The following is a 26,181-nucleotide window of genomic DNA, read 5'->3' on the forward strand; positions in this document are numbered from 1 at the left end:
GACAGAAGAGGGGGTACACAGGAGTCTGGGCATTCCCTCCTTCCTCCGTGAGGACTCAGGACCCCCATAGTATGCAGGGCACAGGGGTAGGAAGGGGATGGGCAGGGGGCAGCTGCATCCACACAAGAGCTCATGCTCACCCCAAATGTCTCCATGCTGCCCCCACCCCTCTGGCAGGTGCCTATCTTTGGGGGCAGAGGATGACCCTCCATGTCACCCAGGGGTGCCCTCTTTGCCTGGAGAGTAGGAGGAGGAGGTGTGCAGAGGTGTGGAGCAGGCACAGTGTGGCACTGCAGCAGGGATGGGGATGGGGGATGCCAGCCTTCGAGGGGGGATTGGCCTCACCACACTGAGCACTTGTGCGCCGGGTTCATGGGTGAGTTTTTGGGGCAGTGGAAAACACGTCCAAACTCCTCAAACTGAGAGACACTGCCCAGGACCCTGCCAGGAGAGGAGGCAACACAAAGCTGGGCACACCATGCCCCCCCCCCCATCTCACACTGCCATGGGCCCCAGTTGGGCACCTGCTCAGCCCAGCAGCACCCATCCCCTTGCCCAGGTATGCCCACCCAAAGCCTGCTGGTGCCAGCACTCCAAGGGGTGCCCACTCTACTTTGCTTGGCACCACCAGCTATGGGGAAGGTTGGCATCCACCATTATCCCCCCTCCATTCTGGGGCCAACCAGTACCTGTAATGCTCTGGGGCATGTTTGTCTGTCAGCACCTGCAGGTAGATGGACTGGGATCGCCGCTTGATGCACCAGTTCTGCAGGGGAGAAAGGTTCCCACTGGTGAGCCAGATGGGGCATCCTGGGTTCCGTCACCCACCAGGGAATAGATGCTGCTGGGGTATTAGAGCAGCAATGCCCTGGTTGTAGCTGTTAATGTAGGGTCTCCTGGGAGCCTGTGTGTGTGGTATAGATGCGTTGCAAGAGCATGGAGGCATGATTGTTACTGTAGGGCCTCCTGGGATTGTGAGCTGCCTGGCTGTAGGGTCTCCTAGAAGCTTGGAGTCATATGCATTTGTTACTGTGGGGTCTCTGGAGGTGATGAGTAGGCCATGTATTCATTATGTAGGGTCTGCAGGAACAATGGGGCAATGCAGGGTGATCCTTGCAGGGCTGAGCTTTATACCCTGAGCCCAGGACCTGCTGGTGGAGCTGAGCCCAACTCCTGACCATGGGCACCAGGCCCCTCAGGGCTCTCGCCCTGTCCCTTTGGGCCACTGGCCATACACAGGGTGACACCCTCAGTTCCACCGGTACATGCCACATGTGGGAAGGGCAGGGGCTCACCTGGGCAAAGGCAATGAAGAAGAGCTGGTCGTGTGTGTATTTCAGGTGGTGCAGGGGGTGCTCTGGGCCGTGCTCCCGCACCCACTTCTGGTAGGCCTGGAGAACAGAGGGTGGCCCTCAACACTGCCTGGGCATCCCCCCAGGCCTGCCCTGAATCGCCTCTATGCAAACCTCCCAGCAATCAGCAAGCCAGATCTTGCCCACTCCCTGCTGCAGGGGTGATGCCATCAGCAGCCACCCCACGGCCCTGCCGGGGCCATGACACCCCTCGAGGGGGACACTTACGTAGTAGGCGAGTTTGAGCCCCCCCATGTCAGCAATGTTCTCCCCCAGTGTGTGTTTGCCATTCACCTGCCAAGAGAGACGATGGGGTAAGCAGAGGTACCCCCCTCTCCAGGCTTCCCCCCCATCCCCACCCTGAGACCGAGACTGTGCCTCAGTTGCTCCCACCCGGTGTCCAGAGGAATTTCCCAGCTGACTTGTGATGAGTTGCTGGGTCTCAGGGCAGAGCCTTGCTCTCTTGCAGGCACCCAGCCCCAGCGATGGAGCAGCAGGGGCCCGCCATGGGGCAGGGTGTGCCAGGGCATTGCCCGGTGGGCAAGGGAGGTCTCACCCTCTGATTGTAGACAGTGAAGTTGTCGTAGAGGTTTACGATGCACTGTGCCTTCTTCAGGAACTTGCTGTACGACTGCTCTGTCCACCAGTGCACCAGGTTCCCGTGCCGGTCATACTGTCCCCCTGCCGAGGCAACCACCACTACTGGTAACCGCAAGGGACCCGGGTGTCCTGCCTGCCCACGCCCCGCATGGCATGAAGTGCGGGGGTGCTCACCCCAGTCATCGTAGCCATGGGTCAGCTCGTGCCCAATGATGGTGCCGATCCCACCATAGTTCAGGGACCTATCAGGCAGGGAGCAGAGGTGAGAGGGTGAAGTGCTGGCAGGGATGGCAGTGACCCCATCCCCTGCCCTGGCACCCCCAGCCATGCTCCAGCCCCATACTCACTGCGGGAACTCAGGGTCGTAGAGGGTGGGCTGCAGGATGCCAGCAGGGAACACTGGGGACACAGGAGAGCATTGCAGTTACGGGTACCTTGCCCTGTACCCACCCACAGCATCACCCAGCGCCAGGGGCTCCTGCACCATAGCCACCACCACCCCAGGCCCTCCCCAAATTCAGCAGCCTGGGGAGCTGAACCCCAAGGGGCTGGGCAATGTCTCACCCATCTGGTTCTTGTTGGGCAGGTAATACGCGTTCAGCGCCTGGGGAGGCAGCAGCCACCTGCAAGGAGAGAGAGTGATGCCAGGCTGCAGGGGCCCCGGCTGGGCATGGAAATGCCACCCCCTTGAGCAGCTCAGACATGGGGGGTATTCCTGGCTTGCCATGTGCCCTCCTGCCTATACCCTGTGGGGTACAACTGGGCATAGGGACCAGCCATGCTGTGCCCTCATGCTTTCCAGGGCAAGGGAATACTCACGCGGACTTGTCCACCTCCTGCCGGATCTTCTTCACCGAGAGCCTGATGCCGAAGGCAATGCTGTTGAGGATGTTCTTGAAGTAGGTCTTCTCATCCACGTCAAACTGGGGGACACAGCCATGTCAGGAAGAATGCCAACCCCAAGGGTATGGGAGCAGGGCTGGGGTATCCTTCCACTCCCATGAGCTTTGGGGACAGAGGATGTAGGGTTGTGGCCGTGAGTTGGATGTGGCTGCGTGAGTATGTCCTCATGTCCCATGCTCTGTGCCCCCATGGTCAGCTGCATATCCGTCAACTCCATGGGGCTCCTGGACCATGCTGGTGTCCCTTGCTGAGGACAGAGCTGAGCTCTGGGGAGTGTGGCGTGGAGAAGGAGACATCATCCCAGACCCCAGGGACAGTATGGCACTGCCCAAGTGCCTGTGGCCATGCAAGTGGTGGGCAAAATCAGCTACCAGGAGATGGCTTGTTTGGGGTCTCTACAGACTCTGAGGCAGATGTGGAGAAAATCTCCCCGCTCCACATGCCCATGACCCCTCATCGCCCTAGTCCACCCCTTGCCTCATACTCCTTGTCGATGGCCTCTGGTTTCAGTAGGAAATCGGGGTACCCAATCATCACCATCATGTACCGGAGCTGTGGGCAAAGTGAGTGAGGGGTAGTAAAGGCCCCCATGCCATGTGCCCCTGGGCCATGGTGGGGGCAAAGGCACAGGGCCATGCTGGGGGCTGCTACCTTGGCTCTGGCTGCTCGCCGTGTTTCCTCATCCATCCAGTCCAGCTCATCCATGCGCTGATCCAGGATGTATTTAATGTCCTCCACCAGCTGCTGTACCTACAGCGGGTCACCACAGGCACTGGCACATTGTCCTCACTACCCATCACCCCACCAGACAGCCCTCAGTAGGTAGGGCTTGGCAAGGTGACAGGAGGGATGTGGTGGCTTTGTATCCAGAGGCAGTATCTCCTACCTTGGCTTTGCTGGCGGAGGAGAAGTGCTCCTCGACGAAAAGGGCGCCCAGGGCCATGCCGAAGTGCTTGTTAGCCTGGCTCAGGCAGACCTTGCCTGGTTCAAGCTGCTTCTCGTTGCCCTCCATCTCCTTGGAGAGCTCATGGATGGCATCGCGGAAGGGGGTGGAGAGGTGCTCACTCAGCACCACCACGATGCGCCACAGCATGTAGTTGTGAAGAATCCTGGTGATGGGGGGCAAGATCAGGACCCTCACACCAGTCACACACAGGCACACAGAGAGGGTGGGGAGCATGCACCAGGGTCCAGGCAGGCCATGGAGGCGGCCATGGCCTCTGGGGGCAACAGGAACAGGCTGGCACCATGTCCCTCCCTGCTGTGTGATGGGTCTGGTGACCTCTAGCATGGCAGGGCTCAGCGGGTGGCTGGGCATGACCAGAGTACTCAAGACAGTGACTCTGCCCAGGAGCTTTCTAGGGTCCCCACTGCCAAGCCTGGCCTCCCCAAGAAGGGGGGGGGGGGGATGACAATGGCACCAGCCACAGCTACCCTGTGCCCACCTCAATTTCCAACCCTCTGCCAGGATGGGGAAGGTGTCAGGGCACAGGGGGTGCCAGCCCCCCTCACCTGCTGGGCGTCACGCGGATGAGGTCAGACACCTTGTGCATATAGTCGGTGGCCAGCAGCACCACCTCCTCCTCCTCTGAGAAGTTGTCATTGAAGATGCGGTCCAGCAAGCGCTTCCACTTGAGCTGCCAGGGCACTGTCAGGGAGGCACAAGGACACACCCCCACCCCCAGGTTTTCCAGCCTCCCCTTCCCACCCAGAAAAGTGCAGGGTGGATTCATCATCCTCAAGTGGATTTATTGGACAGGGGAAGCAACAAGGGCATGGAGCAGGGGGCATCTGTGGGGCACAGGACAGATGGGGATATGGGGTGGCAGGCTGGGCACCAAAGGTACTCACCGTGGGGGTGATACGCTGCAGCTCACCCAGGGTCACTTTGTGGTACATGCTGCTGACATCCCTCCTCACATCGTCATACTCAGACACTGTGATCTGCATGGGGTGGACATGGCTGTCACCATCCCACTGCCTGCCTTGTGAGTGGCACAGGGATGGGGCACAGCTCTGGGACTAGCAGGGCTACTGACCCACAGTCCTTCTGACTCCTTGCCCTTGGAACCTTCTGCTGACAGTGGGGCTGGTCATAGGGTCCCCAAGGAGTTTGGGTACCTGAGGACTGAGCACAGGGCTCCCCCAGGACCTAGACTGGGGTCCCAAGAGCTGGGTATGGATGCCTCAAGGGCCTGGAGTGGGTTCACAAGGACTGGACATGAGGACCACCAAGGGCTGGAACTCGGGGTTCTTAAGATGTCGGGGCTGGGGTCTCTGAGGCCCTGTCACAGGGTCCTCAAGAGGATGCGATCCCCAAGGGTCAGGCATGAAGGTCCCCAAGGGCTGGAAATGAGGGTTTCAAAGGGATTGGGATAGGGTCCCTTAGGACCACGTATGGAAATCCCCAATGATCTGTGACTGGGTGCCCAAGGTCTGGGCAGGGGCACACCAAAGCCCAGGATGGGCACCCCCCTCACATTGGCAAGGTGCTGCTCCAGCTGCAGGATCTCCTGAGCCTTCTGCTCCACGTGCTCAGCCCCCAGGAGGGTGAGCAACCGCTCCATGAACACCCGGTATGCAGCCAGGATCTGTGCCGAGGGAAGGGATGCTGAGTGCCACCCTGCACTGCCCTGAGGGCACCCCAGCTCCTGGCACTGCTGGCAGTGGGGTGCCCTTTGTTTGCCACCCAATGCTGGGTGCTGGTACCTCTCCTGGTGTCCCTAGGGCATTGGTATGGCACCCTCACCTTCTCACTCTCCTCATCCTGCCCCAGATAGAGGGTCCGTTCAGGCAGAGTTAGCCCATCCTGGTCGATCTGGGAGGGGAGAGATGGGGGGCAGAGGGTGAGCTGGGGTGGGCTGTGCTGATCAAGGCACCCCTCACCTTCCCCCATATTGCAGAGTGCCCCTGGTGCCCCAGGACCCCTGGTGGCCCAGGAGTCAGCCTTGGGCAAGGACAGGTCCTGTACCCCAGTTTCCCTCCTGCCAGAGGGTGATGGAGCTGCAGCAGGCAGCATGAAATGGACTGGGAGTGCTGAGCAGAAGGCAGAGCCCTGTTTCAGGGTGTCCCCCCCCCCCACTTTCAACACCCAGACTCACACACGCTGCTGGCCTGCAGGCACAGGCACAGCCTTTAACACATACACACACCTGAACATGCTCGTACATGTGTACACACACATGTATCTGTAACTCCACCCTCGTAACAGACACCTGTGCATGCTCACCCTGCTACGCATGCATCATCTAGTTTAACACACGCACCCCCCCACCCAATGCACACACACACAGACACACACGCACCCTCCCCTTTTCTCTCTGGCTCACCCCCTGTGTCCCATCCCACCAGCTGTAGCGCTGCTCTGCACGTTCACAGACACCTCCAGCCTTTCTCCCCTTTCTTTTCCCCCTCCCCATCACAAATCCTCCCCTCTTTGGCCTCTCACAAAGGCACTGCCGCACAAACAGTCCTCCGGCACACATGAAAGACCCTCTCCAGGCTCCTCACACATCCCATCGCACATCCGCTCCCAATCACGCCCTCACACAACGCCCCAGCTAAGCCCCGACCCCCTGCCCCGGCTCACACCCACCTCCCCCGGCCCACCCTGGCACACCCCGCGCACACCCGCACCTTTTCTCTGGGACACTCGCTCCCCCTAGTGTACACACCTGCGGCCCGGCAGCGCGGCCCTGCTCACACCGCCCTGCAGGGAGCAGGGAGCCCGCCGCCTCACAGGGACCGCAGCCCTCCGCTGCTCCTGCCATCCCAAGCACCTCGTCCCCACCGTGCCCGCCCTCCGCCATGTTCCCACCATGTCCCTGCTGTGCCCACCCGCGTATTCCCTCCATGCCCACCACTGTGCCATTGCTGTGCCCCCACTATGGTCCTCCATGCCCATCGCCATGCCCGCCACCACACACCCACAAAAGCAGCTTGTGGCTTGCCCAGCCAGACAAAGCCCTGGTCGCACCGCAGGTTGAGGGACAGGGGCTGGCAGGAGCAGGGAAGGCTGACAAAGACATGAAAAAATGCGCTGGCACCCTGTTCCAGTGCTGTGGGGCTGGCAAGCATCCGATCGTTGCTTAGGGTTTGGCCCCTGAGTACCAGTTGGTGGTAGCCAAAACGCCAAGGTGAGGGGCTTGGCTACCAGCCATAGTGCCCTCTGGGCTGTTCCCAGCACCCAACCAGGCAACACTGTCTCACTCTGTACATCCCCCTGCCCTTTTCCTCAACCCTGGTCCTGGAGGTGCCACTCTCACCCCGGGGCAGCCTGACACAGGGGTTCCACAGTAGGGAGATGGGGGGGGGTCTCCAGGGACAGGGGCTGTCACCAGCCCGGCTATCTGCTGCGGGCAAGCCCACAGAGTGGGCACCTGCCTAGTGCCATTGCAACAAGGACAGTGGCACCAGAGTGGTGTCATGGGAGCAGGGGGGTGGCTGGGGCGGGGACGGCCCGAGGGGCAGGGTGCCCTCACCCGGATGACATAGCGGGAGGTGTTCCTCTCATCCAGGCTGACAGTAAGGGAGAAGAGCACCGCAGCACTGTAGACTCCCTGCGTCTTGTAGAGAAGCTCATTGATGTCTCCACGGCCCGGAGGGGCATCCCAGCCACCACACTCCCCGATGACCTCCAGCATGGGCCGCGGACCCAGCCGGTCAATCTCAGCTCGGTCCAGGCATGAGCGGAAAAACTCCTTGACCTTCCTCTCGGCCGAGGCAGGGGCTCGGCGCCGCACAGGGCGGCTCAGCAGCGCCTGCAGCTTGGCTTCGTTCTGCTCTGCAATGGCCCCGATGGTGCCGTACACCAGCTTGTCCTCCGGGATGCCGTGTCGCCGGAGCCAGCCACCACAGGCAAAGGAATAAAAGTCCTGGCAGGGGTCGATGGTGGCATCCATGTTGGCGCTGAGGAATCGGGATGCCCGTAGGAAGGCCTTCTTCTCCTGACACCCCTCCAGGCAGTAGCTGTCCCCTTCAGCTGCCAGGTACTTGAGGACTAACATGCACGTCAAGATGACACAGAGCCCAGCGGCGAACACCAGCCCCGAGAGCAGGCAGACCTCCCGGCGGCTCCAGCGCGGCAGCCCCCCACGACGTTTCTTGGCCCCGGTGCCCAGCTGTAGGGTGAAGCCATTAGGCAGGGTGCCACTCTGGTACTTGCTCACATACTTCACCTCCTGAAACTCATCATAGTGGGCTGTCAGCGAGTAGGTCTTCTCCATGGCTGGGGATGGAGCTTCCCTCAGGCACCGTGACTGCAGGGGTCTCAGGGCAGGAGGTGGGCAGGTTCAGGCACCCCACGGCTCATGCTGGAGCCATGCCCACTATTGGGAGGTGGTGGAGGGTGGCTGGGTGAGTCAGGAAGCTCCTGGAAAAGGTAGAGGAGGTGGTTGAGGATGGGTTTGGGAGGAGCAAAGCCGGGGGGTTGCTTCTTGCCGTCATCACTGCCTGTGTTGCTATCCCTGCCTGTGTGCCCTGCTGGTGGCACTGGGGCTGGCTCCAGTGCCAGGAGCTGGGTGGCAGCTCTACCCCATAGCTGTCCTCTCTTCCAGACCCTCTGGTCACAGGGCAGGGTCCTGTCTGCACAATCCCAGGTAGATTTCATCGCCTGGCACAGCTCCATCCCATACACCCGACACCCACTCAGGACACCAGGGAGAGCACCACACCAGTTGGATACCCAGGGTGATCCAGTGAGTCCACCCTCACACTGCACCATGAGAGCCCTTCCTGGCACTGGGGGGAGATGAAGTCTGCCAGTCCCTCTGGGAGGGGTAGGAGAGGGGTGAGCAACTTAGAAAGAGGTGCTTTGGGAAAATCTGGGGGGAAGGCATTGGGTTGGGGTGCTGTGGGTTGGGTCGGGTTGTGTGGCCCTGCATTGGATTGCATCAAGTTGCACCATGGAGCACAGTGTTGCATTGTGTTGGGTTGGGTCGTGGTGTGCCGTGTTGCATTGCGTTGTGTCAAATTGTGGTGTGGTGCATGACGTGTGAGCAAAGTTAATTCCACTCTGGGGGGAGCCTTGGACCCCATGGACATCTCACAGCATTTTCATCCCCACCACCACCCCTTTCTGCTGGTTGGTGCCCAATGGGCAGGGGTGTCTGGCAGGGGTGCCATGTCGGGGACAAAGGGGTCTGTCTGCTTGCCCATAGAAAAGGAGGGTGGGGGCATAGATGGATTATGGGGGGTCTTCAAATATAGTCCCCAAGCCTTGCTCGGTGCAGGATGGCATCTGGATTTGCAGGTGGGAGAGAACAGGCTGAGGACAAAATTGTCACTCGGCAGGTGGCCGGTTTTCCCGCGGGCAGCCCCCGAAGCCCCTGCTGCCTCCGCAACTCGGGCAAAGTTGTGCCCCGGCGCCACAGCACGATGGTGCCGGCGCCGGGGAGCTGCTGCCTCCGGAAAGTTTGAGGGGCCGGCAGCAGGCACAGCGCAGCACAGCACGGCGGGGAGGACCGGGGGCTGACCGGGATGCTCGGGGGTTGCTACTCGGAATGTCGCCAGGTATGCTCGTGGGATGCTCGGGGGTGCCTAGCGAATGCTGCCCAGGATTCACGGGGGATGCTGTCCGGGATGCTTGGAGGATGCTACCCGGGATGCTAGGGAGATGCCTGCCGGGGTGCTTGGGGGATGCTCGGAAGGTGCTCGCCGGGATGATGCCTGTGGTGCTCGGGGAGGATGCTCAAGGTTTTGCTAGGGAGATGCTCTCGTGGTGCTCGCCGGCAGGCTCGGCGAGTGCTCCCCGGGCTGCTCGAGAGGTGCTCACCGAGGTGCTCGGGGGATGCCCAGGGGATGCTCCCCGGGATGCTGCCCGCGATGTCCGCGGGTGCTCGGGGGTCGCTCACCGCTTGCTCACAGAGACACTTGGGGGATGCTCCCGGGATGCTCGGGGACGCTGCCCGGGATGCTAGGGGGATGCTCGGGGGGTGCTTACCGGCTTGTTCAGGGGATGTCAGCAGGCTGGCCGGGGCTGCTGGCGGGGCGACTCGGCGTTGCCCGCCCGGCTGCACTCCCCCGCGCTCCGCTCTGCTCCGAGCCCCGCTCCTCTCCGCGCCCCGCGCCGCTGCTGGCGGAGCGGCGGGGCCGGAGGGAGGCAGCGGGGCGGGGAGGGGGTGGTGTCTCCAGCCCGGCTCTCCCGCAGGCCAGGCTCCATTAACGAGATTATTATGCAAATAGAGCAGCCTTGTGCCACCCGCCAGCCTTACCTCATCCCCGCCGGCGGGGAGGAAAGGCAGGGGGGTCCCCGGCTCCCCCGCCGCGGGGGCTAGCACAGGGCTGGCAGTGCCAATCCACCTGGCAACCCTGTCCGGGGACCACTCTGCAACGACCCGGCAGCCCGACACCCTGGGGGAGCTCGGGTGGGCACGGCCGGTGGCCTGTGCCAGGAGCATCCCGGCGGCTCAGCAGCCCCCACCGTGCCCGGGCACCCTGGGGGGGGGGCAGTCCCATCCTGCCAGGGTGGAGGCAAGGGAAAAGGGCTGTGGGTGGGTAGGAGATGAAACCTGGGAGTCCACAGGTGAGAAGGTGTGCATGGGGGTGGCACAAGGTAGCATGGGGAGGGGGCCATGCACTCACACACACATACGCACACACACGAGAAGGTCTGGGAATATTAAACTGCATTGCAGATAAATCCCCAACATAAATATCGTGAGCTGCTCTGCCACGGGGGGGCCCAGCAAGGAGATTTGTAGCCCAGCAATTCCCACTGCTCACGGCGGCCACATACCCCAGCCCCACAGAGCCATCCTGCCTGACAGACTCTGGGGTGCCCTGCCACACTCTGGGGTGCCCTGCCACCCTCACTCCTCATGCCTGCACAGCTTTGGGAGCTTGGGGGGGCAGCCCTAGGACGTCCTGGGTGCTGGAGTGAGAGCCCCAGGCAGCACACACTGGGTGCTGTGCTACACATGGTGTTAAGAGCCCTGTTTGGCACAGGATGGGTGGCTTGAATGGTGTGGGACCCACTGTCTTGTCCCTTGGGCTGGTCCCAAGCACAACCCTCACTGCCTGGGCAACTGAGGCTGCACTCTTCTGTGCTGGGGTGCAGGACACAGCCTGGGCAAGTTGTCTACAGCAGCATTGAGACAGGCAACATCACATGCACAGGTAGTGGCACGCATGTAGACCACATGTACACCAACATGACCAGTACAGACACACATGTTGTGCCTCACACACAGAGGCTCAAACACGCACTGCTATCCAGCTCCTATTACAGGCACATGTACTCTGGCACACCCATGCATGCTCACACACACATACTTGGGTGTTGCAGCAAAGTTTTCCTGTGGTGCACACCAGGGCACAAGGGCTCTGTGAATCGCACCAGACATTCCCAGCTTGGGCACCCAAATCAGCCCAGCTCTAGTGGGGTGCAAGGACACCTGGACCCAGGCTGATTGGCGGGTGGGCACGACTTGCCCAACACTGCTGCTCACTGGGGAGCTGGCTGGAGGGTGTCACACACTGGCCACCCTGCACCTGTGCTTACACAACTCCAAGAACTGCTTGGCATCTTGGTGGGAGCATGATGGATGCACACAGGAGAGGAGGGGCTGGCATTATGAATAGCCCTTGGTATTGCTCCAACAGGGCTATAAAAATTAAAGGCGTGTGGATATAAAATAATGGATAAATCTGAGCTGGCCGCAGAGTGCTGCAGCATCCCACAGGATTTGGGATCTCAACAAGCCAGGGTACGGCAGGTGTGGGATGGGCATTTATGTGTAGACATCAGGCAATGACAGCATCCGTTTCCAGATGCCAGCTCCCCCCAAAAATCTCCACTGAGTACCCTGAGAGGGTGCGTGAGAGGTGCCAACCTGTGGAGCTGGCACTGGGAATCACGCAGCTGCTCCTGAAGCTAGGATGGAAGGTGACGAGGTTGTGCCTTTACAGACATGGCTGAGGGAATAGGGCACTTGCTCCGCATGCCCACAAGCACTGCCCAGCACCCCCAGCAGGTAAGATCTGTGCCACAGTGCCAATACACCCAGGGATCACAGAACTCGTGTAACCCTGGGGTCCTGCCCACCCTGCTACTCGTGACTCCAACCCTGAGCAGGGCCCAGAGTAGAACCCACCTCACCAGCCCCACTCAACCCTGCCAGCCCCGCAGGCCACCCCCCCCCAGCATCCTCATTTTCCCCGAGATTAGCCGCGGCGCGGGAGCCTCCGCGCACCGCCAGCAGGTGACAAATAAGATTTTTCCACTCTCCCGAGCACCCGGCATGAGTCTGTCATTGAAAATGCAAAGCAGCGAGGTGCGAACCTCTGCCGCCCACCTTCACCTCTGCCAGCCCCTCGATGCTGAGCACCCATAAAGCTGAATCCCCCAGCACCTCCACTTGACCCCCCCACTACACCCACTGCTCCCCCTTGGGAGTGCTTGGGTGCTGGGCATAGTGGCCTCATGCCCATGGATCAGGTTCCTGGGAGGTTTCATAGACGGGTGCTAGTCTGGGTGTGTCAACCTGGGCAGAGAGCATGGCCTTGCAGTGTCCTTTGGGTGCACCCACATGCTCTGCAGTGTGGGTAGGAGAGTGGGGTACAGGGGCACATGGGGGTCCCTGCCATGCTAGGTGCATGCATGCCTCCAGGGCCTGCCTGCCTCCGGGAAGGATGCCAGGTTCTGGGATGGGCACACGGTAGGCTCACCCCAGGGGTAGGGGATGAGGGACTGTCCCTTGTAGGAAACACTTAGCCCAAGCATTGCCCTGCAAACCCCACCCCAAAGGACCCCCATCCTGAGCACCCAGGGGGTGAAGAAGGAGAGCACTCCATCCCACAGCTTGGCAAATCCACCCAGAAACCACGACCCTCACCCACCAACCCAACCCTCCCAAACCCCTCAGTCTCCCCTCAGCTCCAACCCTGACATCCCATTGCCCACCCCGCTCAGAACCAGGACCCTCCCCAGCAGCCCCCAGCCCTGCTCCCCCCTGCCGCCGCTGCGTCTCCCCTCTGCTATTGTCAGAGGGTTGCCTCTGCCTGTGTCTGCGAAATTAATTCGAAGGTGGAGAGGGAGAATTATGTAAAGTGTGGTTATTCTGGAGCGGCGGGGGAAGCGCGGCTGATGGCAAAGTGCCTTTTTGTGTGTTTAATATGCATTTTTTTCCAGCGGTGCATTTTCAGGCGGGTAATTTGCTGTCTTTTCAGACCTCGATCAGTATCATTTCTCCGGCAATGACAGCTTTTATTTGCACTGAAATGAATGCTGCGAAATTTCCAAGAAATAGTCGAGGCCCTGCTGGCTGCCCACCCCCACGGGGCCGGGGCACGGGCACCCACCAGCCTGCCCCCCACAGTCCCACTCGGTGGCAGTGCCTTGGGGCGCTGGGCACACACGTGTGCCAGTTTGCATAGCCTGTGCTCACAGGTGTGTGCTCTCCCCCGGCTCCCCTCACCTTCCAGCCTGTGTGCGGATCAGAGCATCATGCCTAGGGGTGGATACATACACACCCAAATGCATGTGCACGTATAGCCACCCCTTGTGCCCATGCACACACCCCCTTTTGTACGCCTATAGCCCTCAGCATGGCACGTGCTCCTTTAACAGGTACACACACATGCACCCCACAGACACATGCCCCTCCTTGTGTGCTGACAGGGCCCACCCCCCATTTTGTACACCCTCCAGACCTCAGCATAGCATCACTGAGCCACGGCACCCAGGTACCAGGAGGTTTTGGAGGTCACACACACACTGCTCCCTCTTATCCCCAGTACAGCCTAGTCCTTGGGGAAACTGAGGCACAAGGAGGCAGGCACAGATGGGTGTTCTCCCCGCAGCCCATCACCTCCCCAAGCACCCACAGCAATGGGTGGGAGCCTGGAGCAGCCGCAGGGTTTGTGTCTCTGTTTGCCTGCGTGTCTGTCGGGAGGAAGAAACGTCGTTTGCGTAGGTGTGCGCTGTGTGGGTGTTCCGCGCTGGAGCTGCTGTGCCAGAGCTGTTGTGCTGGTGTGTGATGCTGCCTTTTCCGGTCAGGCACATCTGGGTATGCATGCACCTGTGTCAGACCCTGCCCAAGCCCCAGTGTGTGCGACAGCGTGTCTGCAGGGGTGGCATGCGCATGTATGTCCATGCCATGCTGTCTGTGCTCCCCATGTATGCCCAGGCACAGGAGGCTCAGGGGTGATGAATGGTGTTGGGGGGTGCCCATGCACGTGCAATGCTGCACCCTACTATAATACTGTTGGGGGGCTGTATACTCCCAGCCTCAGGTCCCATACACCCCCAGCTGCAGGTTGCCAGCTGTGGTGGAGCTGGTGCCTGGCACAGCCAAGGTTAACTCTGCTAGAGCCCGCCGGCACAGTGTGGGGAAGCTTTAATTTAATGAAGTGTGAGGCTTTTTATGGGCTTTTAATTACGTGGTGATAATTAACATTATAGGCCGTCGGGTCCCGCTGGTGCCCAGCTGCCCTGTGCCAGCTCCCGCCTGCTTGTAAATAAGCCCTGCAGGCTATGTGGTGCCCAACCCGGGGCACTCACCTCCTGCTGGGGGGAGCAAAGCCAGCTCTAGTCCCCTGGCCACCCACTGAGGTGGGGACTTGGGCACAAACCTGAGCACAACCCACTGCAAAACGTGCAGAGCAAACCTCCCACCACCACCCAGCAGCACCCAGCCACCTGCATTTTTCCCAGCCCTCCAGCTGAGCAGAGTTGCCAGGTGGCAGCGCCAGGCTTGGTGAGAGCTGGCACAGGCAGCCCCACCACTGGAGGCCAGCCTGGCCAAGAGCACCCCCCCCTGTGCTGGGGGGTAATAGGAAGCAATCCATCAGGCAGTGCACAGGCGCGCTGCCCGCCTGCCAAGCGCCCGATGGATTTATTGTCCCGTACCCAGGCAATTTCCTGTCCTCCTCTAATCAATAAGAGGGGGGGCAGGCAGAAAGGGCAGCTTCCCTGTGCAGGTCATGATGGGTGTGGGGAAACGGCAATGCCCCATGAAACAGGTCACAGAACAAGGCTAGGGGATGCAGGGCTTAGATGAGGCTCCCTCCTGGACAATCTTTTTCTCCCTCATTGCCAGGACCAGGAGTTCAGACCCCTTGAGGGGGGCTCTACAGATTGAAACACCTGGGTCCCCCCCACCCAGCAGCACAGGGGATGCCGAGCAAGATATGGGGTGCCATACTTCATAGCCATTAGGGCCAGCACCCAGCTGCTCCCCCCGCTTCCCAGCTGCACACAGGGAATCCAGGCATGCGGGCTCCCCTCCCCCACCCCTTTCCATTTAATTTTTCCTAATGAAAGGCAGGGAGGATGGCGAGGAGCTGGGGCACCAAGGTCGAGGCTGCCTTTAATCAATCCCCACTGCTGGCTGAGTGCCTGGAGGAGCTGGCGGAGGAGAGGCTGGGGGTTGCAGGAGTGGGGAAGCATGGGGAAGGAGGTACATGATATGAGCAAGGAGCTCCCAGCAAACTGGGGCACCCAGTGCTTGGCACCCCCTGGGACCCCACTATCGCCCACCACCACCCCAAAGAAAAGGCACCGTGAATGCACCGCGCTGCCTGGCCTGCGTCAGGGCTGTGCCTGGATTCCGCCAGGGCAGCTTTCATCCTCTGCAGGAGACACCCCCAAAAAATAACCCACCCCCAGCATGAGGCACAGAGCCCCCTGCCCACCATGGTGGGGGTACTGGGGCTGGGGACAGCCCTGGGCTCAGGCTGCTAAAGGCACTGGGCAAAGGAGGGTGAAGAGAGCTGGGGGGGGACCTGGGAGGTGATCTAGAGCTGGGTACTGGTGACGGCACTCACCCCATGCACCAGCACTGTGGGGCCCAGCCCACGGGTGAGCAGCTCCAGCTGGTGCAGGTACAGTGGGTAGAGGCTGGTGTCGGCGGGTGGCCGTGGCAGGTAGAGGAAGCGCACGACCGGCGCGGGGCTTTGCTCCAGGATGAGTTTGTTGGCAGCACACACATACTCATCTGACACTTGGGTGGTGTTGGCTGGGAAGTTCATGGTCTCTTCCTTCTCCTCCTCTGTCGCCCCGGCAGGCCCTCCCGGGGGTCCCCGGCAGGTTTGCCAGTGCAGGCGGGTGACAGCATCCCAGGGCACCAGCTGGATCTGGGCCTGGATGCGCAAGTCCTTGAGGAGCTGGCGCAGCTTCTCCTCCTGGGCATGGGGCATGGTACCCGCCTCCACACAGAGGAAGAGGCGGAGGCGCGCGCGCCGCCAGGCCCGCGCCATGTTGAGGACGCAGGCCATCTGCAGCAGGAACAGGCTGCAGGTGTCGGCATAGCGGGCACTGTCAGGCCGCAGCAGGTTGACGGGCCACACGTGGATGGCAGGTGAGGGACTGGCAGCCCGGCGCAGCTCCTGGGCCTTGTCCAGGCTCTCCAGCTGCCGGGCCAGCAGGACATTGCGAAGCATCTTCAGGGCATCAGCCACGATGCCCACGTACTCCCGGGCTGAGAGCAGCTTGGGAGCAGCAGGTGCCCGCAGTGGGGGGAAGCCCAGGGGGATCTCCTCACGGGTGCTGGTGAAGGCAGGGTGCTGGGTTAGACCGTCCTGCGGTGCTGCATCATCATAGAAGCCCAGCACCAAGGTGTTGGGGCGCATCCCACCTACCAGAAAGACCACATTGTCCTGGCTGAGCAGAGGCATTGCGGGTACCCATGAGCTGCAGCTTGGCTTTGACATTGCTCACCCTGGTGATTCCAGACCCCTCAGGATCACATGCACAGATACCTCCAAGCCCCAGCTTAGCTTTGGCGTTACCCACATATCTCCTCTCCAAGCTCCAACCTGGCTTTGGCACTGCTCCCAATGGGTGCTTCCAACCCCCCTGCCATTGCCCATCCACATGTCTTCAAGCCTCTCAACATTGCCAACACAGATGTCTCCAATACCCAACTTCACCTCAGCATTGCTCACCTCTGATGCCTTCAAGACCCAACTTGGATTTGGCATTGCATGTCCAAGTGCCTCCAAACCCCTTGGCATTCATCACCCTGCAGGGGCAGCAAGGTGGACCCTCACCCATACCCAGCCCAGGTGCCACTCACCAAGGCCAGAGGTGAAGAGGAGCTGCCGGACACCGTGCCGCACCGAGGGTGCAAGGGTGAGGCTGACAAAGGCCTTGACATTCAGCTTGTCCACCAAGGTCAGCCATGAGTCCTGCTGGGGCTGCAGTGGGTCTGAAGGCAGCATGTCTGGGTGGGAAGCAAGAACAGCATCAGGGGTAGGGTACCCCTCTGGGGCCAGGTACCCCTCGGGCACCCCGCAGCACTCCCCCTGCAAAACCAGTGGTAACCTCTGTGCCCATCCCAGCATGCACAAGATGGGGAGGGTGGAAGCAGGTGCTTCCAGCCAGAGAGATGAAATTATACGTAAATATATAGAAAATACCCAGGCAGTCCCATCCCTCCTCCCCAATTTCAGGCCATTAATCACCATGGCAACAGCGGCAGGGAGGGGAGCAGAGCCCATGCATCAGCTGGGGCAAGGATGGGGACAGCCATGGCGTGTGCCAGGTAGTACATGTGTGCAAAACAACACACACCAGGATGCAAACATGCCTGAAACACGTGGACACACAGTGGCGGGCATGAGGCGAGGATGGACACAGGCATATACATGCATAAAGCTGTGCCATCTGTACCCACATGCATGCAGGCATTGACCTGCGTCAAAGGACCATGCTGCACAGGAGCCCAGAGGAGCCTGGGTGGGATGTGCCACATGTGCATACCAGCACTGACGCACGCAGGAGCCCCATGTAGGGATGGATACTTGAGCACAAACATGCACAAGCTTGTGGCACGCATTTACAAGCACACACTGTGCACAGGAGCCAGGGGACAGACACAATCTACTTACATCTCCCACACCAAGCCAAGCCCAAAGTGCAACACCTTTGCCCAAAATGCAGACATTCCCTTTGCTATGCCCAGCCTGCCCCCTCAGTCATCCCAAGGACTCCAAGAGCCCCCTGGCACCACAGCAAGGGACAGAGGCCACCAGTGCTAGGGACAGTGAAAACCCTCACCCAAGTCCTGCAGCTCGACATGGCCCAGGACATAAAGGCCACTCTTCTTGAGGTCATTAACAAAGTCAATGAGCCGGGCACTGCCACGTGGGTTCTGCACCATCAGCAGCATCTGTGGGCGCCAGAACTTGACGTGGTCCTTCCGCACATCCAGCATCAGCAGGTACTTCCGCACCTGGATAAAGGAAGGGAGGGCAGCAGGTAAGGAAACCTCCTTCTTTCAATGAACCACCCCATGGGAATGCCAGCCCCAAGAACACACTGCCCAGGACAGAGCTGTCACGGTGACACCAGCTTGTGGTCACCAGCTCTCCACTCCATTAGGATCACAGTGTGGAGGAGCTGGAGTTGAGGACAGAGCTCACCTGGTGGAAGATGAGGGCCTGGCTGATGTAGCCCCATGTGCTGCTGGGCGAGAGGTAGTGGAGTGCAAGGAGAAGCAGGAGGAGAAAGCCCAGGCTTGCTGAGGCTGACACAGGGCTGATGATGAACATCATGACACAGCAGCCCGCAATGCCCAGCAGGCACGTGTGCCAGGTGAAGTACCGGAAGGTGGGCCTGGAGCAGGGAGAAGGGGACACCTGCTATCATATGGTTCCCATGCTGCCTGCAGGGCAGGCACAGCATGGGCGACTATGCCAAGATGCCACACCAGCTAATCCAGTGAACCCCTCTGTGCCAGCCCAGTGCATGTCAGGCATCCCAGATGCCTGCACAAGAGGGCACAGAAGGAAATAGTACCTCCTAGGGCACTAGGCAGCCCCTTGCTGCTAGCCCATGGCAAACAGGGCTAACACTGGTTAGAGGGCTGGTGCTGCCCTGGCACACCCAGGGGACCAGCCAGTGTTGGGCAGTGTGCAGCAATGCCAGTGGTTGCGGTGTCTGCTCAGCCTGGCACAATGAGGAGGAGGTGAAGAAGCAAGAAGCTGTTATTTTCTCTAATTGTTGTTTTCCCTGAAAGCTAATTAAAATCCTTTTCCGCTGCGCTTGATGGAGACCTCGGGGCAGGGGGGGCACCACACATTGGGTGGGTGATGGGACTGTTCCCACCTACCCCACGAGCCTTCCTTCAGGCACCAATCCTGCTCCATTCATGCCCAGCAGCTATGGGGGGCAAGTCCCAGCCCCTCAGCGTGGCACAGATACCAGCCCTCCCTTGGGAAGGGGGCACTCTGGGGGACCCCAGGCAGTGCCACCCAGCCATGTTTGGGCACTGCCTCTGTAACACCTGCAGGACTCCCCCTGCTTTGGAGTCACAACACCTTGCACTGAGGGCAGTGGCATCACACAGGAGTGAGATGAGGCTCCCCACACCCCCCCCCCCCCCCACTCCCAGAGTTGGGCAGCCCTGCCAGGCCAGCCCTCCACGAGAGTACCCAGCATTCTGCACCCCAGGCTGGGGCTGCCCACAATCCTCCTTCATAGTTCTCCTTCCTGGAAGATATTTTCTCCTCCCCCCACCCAGGATCCCCCTCCTTCCTCCCTCCTTCTCCCTTAGTTTAATTAGCACTAATGGAAAGTGGGCTCCATCACCACTTGGCAAACTGCCCAGGGGATGCCGGGCAGGCATAGGCTATAACTTACCTCAGACAGCCTATGGGGAGGGGGCGGGTGGTACCCAGTGGAGTTGGATTTATCTGTACCCACTCAGCAAAGCAGTGCCAGTGCATGAGACTATGCCAAGCCAGTGCCATGAGGGGACCTGTCTCCTTCTTCCTCCCCAGGGATGGGGGTCTTCCTGCCCCCTTGAATGCCCAAGAGAGGGGTACTCAGCATCTTTCCTGACAGAGGGGCAGCAGGCACAGGGACAGCAGAAGCACAGATGGATGGATGAATGGGTGACTATCCAGCATATTGGCACAGCCTCCCTCCCTTGTGCCAGTGGGTACCTGAAGTTGGGGGCCGATGCCCACTCAAGTGCCAGGCAGGCCAGGTTGATGGTGGCATAAACCAGGAGGAAGAAGGTGGTTACAACCCCTGCGATAGTGTTGAGCTTCCCAGAGAAGAGCACCAGCTGCAGAGAGCACAGGAGGAGGCACAGGGTGAATGCATCCCCCAGGATGGCATGTGCCAAGCTCCACAATGCCCAGCCCAAGTGCCAAACCACCTTCATCCAGCAAGGCTGGGAAAGGAGCATCGCTAGCAAACTCACCTGCACCACCAGCCAGGAGAGGATCACGGCCATCACTGGGTTCCCACTAGCAGAGGTCTTCTTGGCCAGCACTAGCGCCCGGCCTGCAGGCAGAGGAGGGAGGTTGGGCTGGGGCACACCAGTGGGCACCAACAGGCTCAGCCACCAGCCAGGAGTCCTGTCCCCACCCTGGGTGCTGAGGAGGGGGCAAACACCAGGGCCCGCAGGTGACCCAGCTGGTCACATGCCAATTCCCAAAGTATCACCCCCACACCAGGAAGGGGATACCCTGGTGCCAGGGCTGGCCCCAAGCAGGGACAATCTGCCTGGTGCGCTCTGGCAGGTGCCAACACACTCCAGGCACTCACCAAAGAGATCATCTCGGGCCAGGGCATAGAGGATGCGGGATGCTCCGATGAGGTTGCTCATGGCTGCAGAGAGGGTGGCAGCGTAGATACCCACGGTTACCAGGGGCGGGAAGATACTGATGTCACGCAAGAAGCCATAGTCTTTCTGCAGGAGGATCCTGGAGAGGGACATGGACACACTGGCACGTGCTTTGGCTCAGGCCACCGTGCCTGGCACTAATGGCCCTGGCAAGGGGACAGGTGGCCATACCTGTTGCAGGTGGCACACATGAGGAAAGCCAGCAGATTGTAGACGAGGTAGGTGAAAAGCACAGCGGAAATAGTGCCCCGTGGGATGGAGTAGCTTGGGCGCTTCAGGTCCCCTGTGGGCAGGAGCAAGCAGTATTAGTACCCACTAGCACAGCACCCGCCTTGCTCTCCTCCACCCTCAGCTCCTGCTCCCACCGCCACCCAGCCCAGCACCCCCTGCCCATACCTGACATGTTGGAGCCTGCCATGATGCCAGTGCAGCCATTGAACATCACCGCAAAGACAGAGCTGAAGCTCATCCTCTGCCCGGTGGTGTAGTCTACCTCGTACCCACCTGCAGAACACACGGATGCAAGCTGTGATGGGCTGTCCAGGACAGCACAGCCCTACCATATACCCTCTCCTCAATGTCCCCATACATAAACCATAGGAAAACCTACCCTATGGCATCTACTTTGTGCCCACAAGCTCCCCCCACCCTCCAGCAAGCCCCTTCAGATGTGAAGACGCCAGTGTCATAGTGGGTCCAGCATGCAGGGGGGGGAGCCTCTCCTCACCCCCCAGGTTGTCTTGCAGGGTGGCAAGGGAGAACCCAGTGAAGTTGCCGTTCTCAGTCTTAGAGCCGTTGAGGTAGGGCAGGTGGATTGGTACTCCGAGAGGCCGCGTTGCAAAGAAGCTGACAAGGATGGTGCCCAGGACACCCGCAACAATGAGAAAGATGAGGAAGGTGGCCTTGGCGTAGATGGAGGCACCCACAAGACACACAAGGAGGCAAAGGGCCAGCAGCACGGTACCATAGAGCAGCTCATACCAGTAGCTCTGGGGCAGGACATGGATGCCAGTGCCTACTTTTTGCCCTGGGGAGAGACAAGCCAGGATCAGTGAGGCTTGGAGGGGGTATCACTGGAGCAAATAGCATCACTGCTGTGCCAGGCTTGACAGGCACTAACCAGAGGGCTGGGTAAGCTGTGCTGGCTACACCAGTCATAGGGCTTGGCATGCCTGGCAGGGCACTAGGGCTGCTTGGGTAAGGGACACCCTCTGTCCCCTGCCACCACACATGAGGGTACTTACCAAGTGGGATTCCAAAGCTGTCCACCAGTGCCTCCACCAGCCCCAACACATAGAGGGCACTGCCACACACGTTGGCCAGGAAAAACATGATCCCGATGCTGCCCCCAAACTCTGGGCCCAGGGCACGGCTGATCATATCTTGCTTGAGTCAAGGGAAGATGTCAGCAGCCCAAACCACCAGTGGGGGCTCCCACTCCTCCCTCCCAGGACAAGGAGGTCCCAGCCCCAGTGTGGCACCCCAAGGCCGCTGAGTGGTCACACAATTATGGCACACATTCTCTGCCCCAGCAGCAACCGCAGCAAAGGATACAGTAGGCTCCTCCGGCATCCAGAGCCCCGTTGGTGGCAATGGCACACACAGACAGCACTGTCATACCGATGATGAAGTATGCCACTGCGAACATGGCCAGGGCTTGGTATAACCCAGCATGGCCCACCACGAACCCTGCCAATGATAGGGAGAGGCAAATGAGCCCTTTAGCTGGGTATGGACCACTGCTAGGACAGGGTCCTGCAGATAGCCAGAGCTCACTCCACTGAGGCAGACAGGCTGCTCCCATCCTTGTGCCCACAACTCCCCCCAGACATGCCACTTCCTTCCCTGCCAGGATGGGTATATCTCCACCCAGCTGGTGCTCTCACTTCAGGACATCTCCACCCTCCTCCCATGCCAGGATCAGGCCCAGGAGTGCCCTGGGCGTGGGCAGCTCAGAGGGGCACAATCAAAAAGCAAACAGGGCAGGGGAGGTCTACTGTCCACCTGGCCCCAGGGCACTGCTGGGGGTGCCGGGACCCCCATGCCCTGCTGCCACCCTCAGCGGGTAGGAGGTGCCTTACATCCCAGCTCGGGCACCAGGAGCTGATGGACACTCCACCGGGTTCGTGTTGCCGTCCTGCCTGCCTGCTACAAAGCAGGAAGCAGAACAGCCTCGGGGCATCCCCGTCATACAGTGCAACTCCTCCCCCCCCCCCCGCGGTGTGTGTGCCCCCGGGGATGGGGCACCCAGAGCCCCCGCGGCCCTGCCGGGGTGACGGGAGGCGAGCGCAGCCGGCGGCGCTGCGGGCAGGAAGAGGCGGCCCGCGGCTGCAGGGAGATGCCCTATCTCAGCCACAAGCCAGGCCGCAGCCATGCCCGCAGGGAGGCGAGGGGGGTGCCGCGGCACGGGCACTGCAAGGAGCCCTCAGGGAGACAGGGTGCGTTTGGAGGCACACTCTGTGACCCCCCAGAGGGCTGGAGGGTGCCCGAGCGCCAAAAGCGGGACAGCAGACGGGGAGGAGAGGGAGAGGGCGCGGAGGAAGTAAAAGGGTGTCCCGAAAGAAAGCAGTGCTGAGGTAAGCAGGAGGAGCTGCTCGCCATGGAGATCCGGGGGATGTCTGAGGCATGGGAAGCAAGACGCTGTGGGGGAACCACGGACCCCCCACGGTGGGACAGTTCCTCTTCCTGGCAACTCCCCTCCCCCTCCTCCCTACACTTCCCTTCCGGCTCCTCGGCCGCCCGGAATAATGCACCCCAGGGAGGGGGGTCCCGGCACCCCCTGCAGGGCAGGGAGGTCAGGGCCTGTGCGAGGACCCCAGCAGGGGAGCCGAAATGGGGTGAGTGATGGCAGGGGAGAGCTGTGCTCACAGCCCGCATCAAAGTGGGTCCCCCAGGCAGGGGAAGGGGCTCAAGGGCCCCCCAGGCATGCAGCCACCTTCCACCCTTGGGCTCTCTGTGGGCAGAAAGTGAAAGAGGAAAAGCCTTCCCTGTTCCCAGATGCTGGCTGCCCTAGGCCTCTTTCTGCCCCAGAACAGGCTGGGGCATCTCCCCCCTCCTAGGACCCCCCAGAAGTCTGCCACCTCCTCGAGCTCATGCCCACCCTACCCCCTAGCTCTTCCAGATTGCCCAGTAACAGACTCACAACCTAAAGTGGGAGCAGACTGAGATCAAATCCATGCCCTTTGAACAGCACAGAGGAGGGGGCAGCTGGGTGCCCAATGGGAGACACTAGGGTCAAGTCCTGCCCTCGGGACACCATGTAGGATGTGGGAGAGAACTGGGGTGCTGTACTGGAGTGCTGTAGCTCGGCATTGGCTGATGCTTTGAGAGCAGTGGGGTCTCAGCACTGGGTAAGGGGGGACACAAGGGCACCAGAATCTTGTTTAGGGAAGGCACTGGGAAGGCTCAGAAGTCCTGCCCCAGAGACACTAGGGCTCCAGACCAGGGTCCCTTACTGGGGGCACTGAGGTCCCTAACTAGGTTCCCATCCTGCAGGTGCAGCATGAGCCCTGGGGCCCCAGACTGGAGGGGTCAGGAGGAGACACACAGCATCAGGATCCCAGCCTGGGAGAGAACTGAGAGAGCACTTGGACTCCAGAGTGGGGGGCAGGAGAGGGCACTGGGGCTCCAGACTGGAGGGCAGGAGAGGGCACTGGGGCTCCAGGCTGTGGGAGTAGGAGAAGGCACTGGGAGGACACTGGAGTGAACACTGGGACGTCAGATTGAGAGTCTGGGGACAAACGGAGAGGGCAAAAAGAGGATACTGGGACTCCAGACTGTGGGGCTCGTAATGAGCAGGGAGGCTGTGGGAAGGAGAGGAGAGCCCGGGAGGACACGGGGCCCCTGGGGGTACCAGGCAGGGCTGGTGAGTCTCGGGGGACCTCGGGCCGCGGTCGGGAGGGGTCCGGCGGGCGGCGGCACTCACCGAGGCGCAGGAAGAGGACGACGCTGAACATGGAGAGGAGCGTGGGTACCACAACGCCCAGGAAGGTGGGCAGCTTGCGGTGAGCGGGGGCGGCGGCCCGGCCACGCTCCCGGCCCCGCTCCTCCTCGCCCGAGGCGCCGCACAGGCGGTACGTCAGCAGCGCGCTCCGCTCCGAGCTCGCCATGGCCTGGCACGGCCTCGAAACGCACCCGATGCCGGGCCGGCCGCTGCCCCGCCAGCCCCGCCTGCCGACCCGGGCCAGACCCGCCGTGTCCCGCCCCTCTCAGCTGACCACGCCCGTGGCCTCCGGAATAGGCAACGCCTCCGGGCCCGCCCCGTTGGTTAGGCCCCGCCCCCTCTTTGGCCCCGCCGGCAGCCGCCCATCCCTATCACGGCCCCTGGCCCTCGATGTACCCCCATAGTGGTGGCCCACCCCAACACCCCTCGTGACCCCCACCGCTACCCTCCATCCCGAATCCCCCTAACCCCCCGCCCTCCCGTGGTCTTCTCACTCCCGGTAACCGGCATTGACGCGCCCTACCCCTCCCAAAACCGGACCCCGCTCCCCTGAATCGTCACACGCCCCCTGCCCTGACCCTCCAGCAACCAGCACCCCGGCACCGACCTCGGCACCCCCAAGCTGCCCCCGGTCACCACAAGGGACGCCGGTACTGCACCCCTCTCTCTGTGCCCCTTCCCCGCGTCTCCCACCGGTGCTGGTCGGGCTCGGCTGCCCCCGCCAATTACCGGACAAGCGGGGCCCCCGGGAGCACAGTCCCTCCCTCCCCGCAGCCAGGGCTGGGATCTGCCCGGGATCCGGGGTCCCACTACCTCCGCCGCCCGGGGCGGCCGAGCGCCACACCAATTAGGTTAATGGTGTTGGCGCCGGGACCGGGAGGAAGAGGGGGGGGGGGCACGGTGGGGCCAGGGGCGAACCCCACGCCTGCCTTGAGTACCCGGTTGAGTGTCGGCTCCTGTCAGCCGAGCGGTTGGCCCTCCACGGCCCTAGTCCGTGTCACGAGTGGTGGGATCGGGGGGGGCACACCGAGACGGAGTGCGGGAACCGCTCCCGGGGAGCGACCGCCCTGTCCCCCGTCCCCGTCCCTGCCGTGCCCTGTGGAGCGCAGCGTGCTCCCGCGGCCGAGGTGGGAGCCCGGCGGGGCCGGAGCTTTCATCTGCGGCGAGCCTGTCGCCGTGCCAGCCGCGGGCAGCGCAGCGCCTTTGATGTGCCACTGAAGCGGCATTGTGCGCGGCACCGGGGCCGGGGGCCCAGCGGGAGCGCGGCACGGCCGAGCTGCGGGCACGAAGCCGCCCCTGCCCCTAATAGGCACGCGGGTGGTGACACTGGCAACCCCAGTCCCGAAATGGGAATGGGGACACGGCACCTCCTTATGCACTTAGTAGAGACAGAGAGGGAGGAGTGGACACTCCTAAGGAGGAGAGAGACGGGGCTATAGGGCGCCTATCCCCCAGTGGCTGTGGGGACACGGGCACCCCGTGCCTCTAACAGGGACAGAGGTGGGGGAACGGGCACACCCAGCACCCCGAAGAGGAGGTGGGGATGCGGTTGCACCCTGCCCCACCAAAAGAGGTGATGCCATGCCCATGGGCACAGGAGGGTGGCGAGGGTGGGCGTGGGCATTCCAAAAATCTGGGGACAACCACAAGCCGAGCTGTAGGCACGGGTGGGACTCTCCAGCTGGGCGGGCAAGTGTAGTTTCCCCCCCCCCCCCCCGCATCCCAGGGGCCAGAGCTGCCCCTCAGGCCCTGGCACACTGCCTGCTCTGGGCCTGCCGCTGCTGAAAAGCCAGATAGGCTGCCGGTG

General features: G+C 61.4%; 2 protein-coding genes across 5 annotated transcripts; both read right to left on the reverse strand.

Annotated features, from left to right (window-relative positions):
• Positions 1-217: 217 nt before the first annotated feature.
• ECEL1 (endothelin converting enzyme like 1) lies at positions 218-8,108 on the reverse strand. 2 transcript variants are annotated; one of them, XM_057427126.1, is made up of 17 exons: positions 7,337-8,108; positions 5,605-5,673; positions 5,336-5,446; positions 4,707-4,799; positions 4,368-4,492; positions 3,742-3,964; positions 3,507-3,605; positions 3,333-3,407; positions 2,772-2,875; positions 2,517-2,575; positions 2,300-2,351; positions 2,127-2,194; positions 1,909-2,033; positions 1,581-1,646; positions 1,296-1,391; positions 690-766; positions 218-441 (listed from the first exon to the last, which is right to left on the reverse strand). In XM_057427126.1, the coding sequence occupies exons 1-17, from the start codon at positions 8,078-8,080 to the stop codon at positions 342-344; spliced, it is 2,286 nt and encodes a 761-aa protein (XP_057283109.1). In that variant the 5' UTR covers positions 8,081-8,108; the 3' UTR covers positions 218-341. The 2 variants fall into 2 exon arrangements, with proteins under 2 accessions (XP_057283109.1, XP_057283110.1); XM_057427127.1 differs by lacking the exon at positions 1,581-1,646.
• SLC12A9 (solute carrier family 12 member 9) lies at positions 8,108-24,551 on the reverse strand. 3 transcript variants are annotated; one of them, XM_057427125.1, is made up of 14 exons: positions 24,357-24,551; positions 21,986-22,120; positions 21,676-21,813; positions 21,159-21,458; positions 20,828-20,935; positions 20,603-20,714; positions 20,353-20,510; positions 20,006-20,088; positions 19,743-19,867; positions 18,219-18,411; positions 17,854-18,028; positions 16,871-17,017; positions 15,621-16,429; positions 8,108-8,226 (listed from the first exon to the last, which is right to left on the reverse strand). In XM_057427125.1, exons 1-14 carry the CDS (start codon positions 24,538-24,540, stop codon positions 8,125-8,127), a joined length of 2,769 nt encoding a protein of 922 aa, XP_057283108.1. In that variant the 5' UTR covers positions 24,541-24,551; the 3' UTR covers positions 8,108-8,124. The 3 variants fall into 3 exon arrangements, with proteins under 3 accessions (XP_057283108.1, XP_057283106.1, XP_057283107.1); XM_057427123.1 differs by lacking the exon at positions 8,108-8,226 and having other exon boundaries at positions 14,208-16,429; XM_057427124.1 differs by lacking the exons at positions 8,108-8,226; positions 21,159-21,458 and having other exon boundaries at positions 14,208-16,429.
• Between the last annotated feature and the right edge of the window lie 1,630 nt (positions 24,552-26,181).

The sequence above is a fragment of the Pezoporus wallicus genome, unplaced genomic scaffold, assembly GCF_028554395.1.
Source record: "Pezoporus wallicus isolate ANWC-B61680 ecotype Strahan unplaced genomic scaffold, APGP_CSIRO_Pwel_v1 scaffold_7107, whole genome shotgun sequence".
NCBI lineage: Eukaryota > Metazoa > Chordata > Aves > Psittaciformes > Psittacidae > Pezoporus > Pezoporus wallicus.

What these genes read in the sequence shown, in the direction of transcription:
- ECEL1 (XM_057427126.1), bottom strand. Translation starts at nt 8,080, where the DNA reads ATGGAGAAGACCTACTCGCTGACAGCCCACTATGATGAGTTTCAGGAG. An exon ending in GGCGAGCAGCCAGAGCCAAG is followed by an intron (nt 3,408 to 3,506) that starts GTAGCAGCCCCC and finishes CTTTGCCCACAG; the next exon opens with CTCCGGTACATGATGGTGAT. An exon ending in TACGACCCTGAGTTCCCGCA is followed by an intron (nt 2,195 to 2,299) that starts GTGAGTATGGGG and finishes CCTGCCTGATAG; the next exon opens with GTCCCTGAACTATGGTGGGA.
- SLC12A9 (XM_057427125.1), bottom strand. Translation starts at nt 24,540, where the DNA reads ATGGCGAGCTCGGAGCGGAGCGCGCTGCTGACGTACCGCCTGTGCGGC. An exon ending in CCTGCAAGACAACCTGGGGG is followed by an intron (nt 20,936 to 21,158) that starts GTGAGGAGAGGC and finishes TGTGTTCTGCAG; the next exon opens with GTGGGTACGAGGTAGACTAC. An exon ending in TCTCCTGGCTGGTGGTGCAG is followed by an intron (nt 19,868 to 20,005) that starts GTGAGTTTGCTA and finishes TGCTCTCTGCAG; the next exon opens with CTGGTGCTCTTCTCTGGGAA.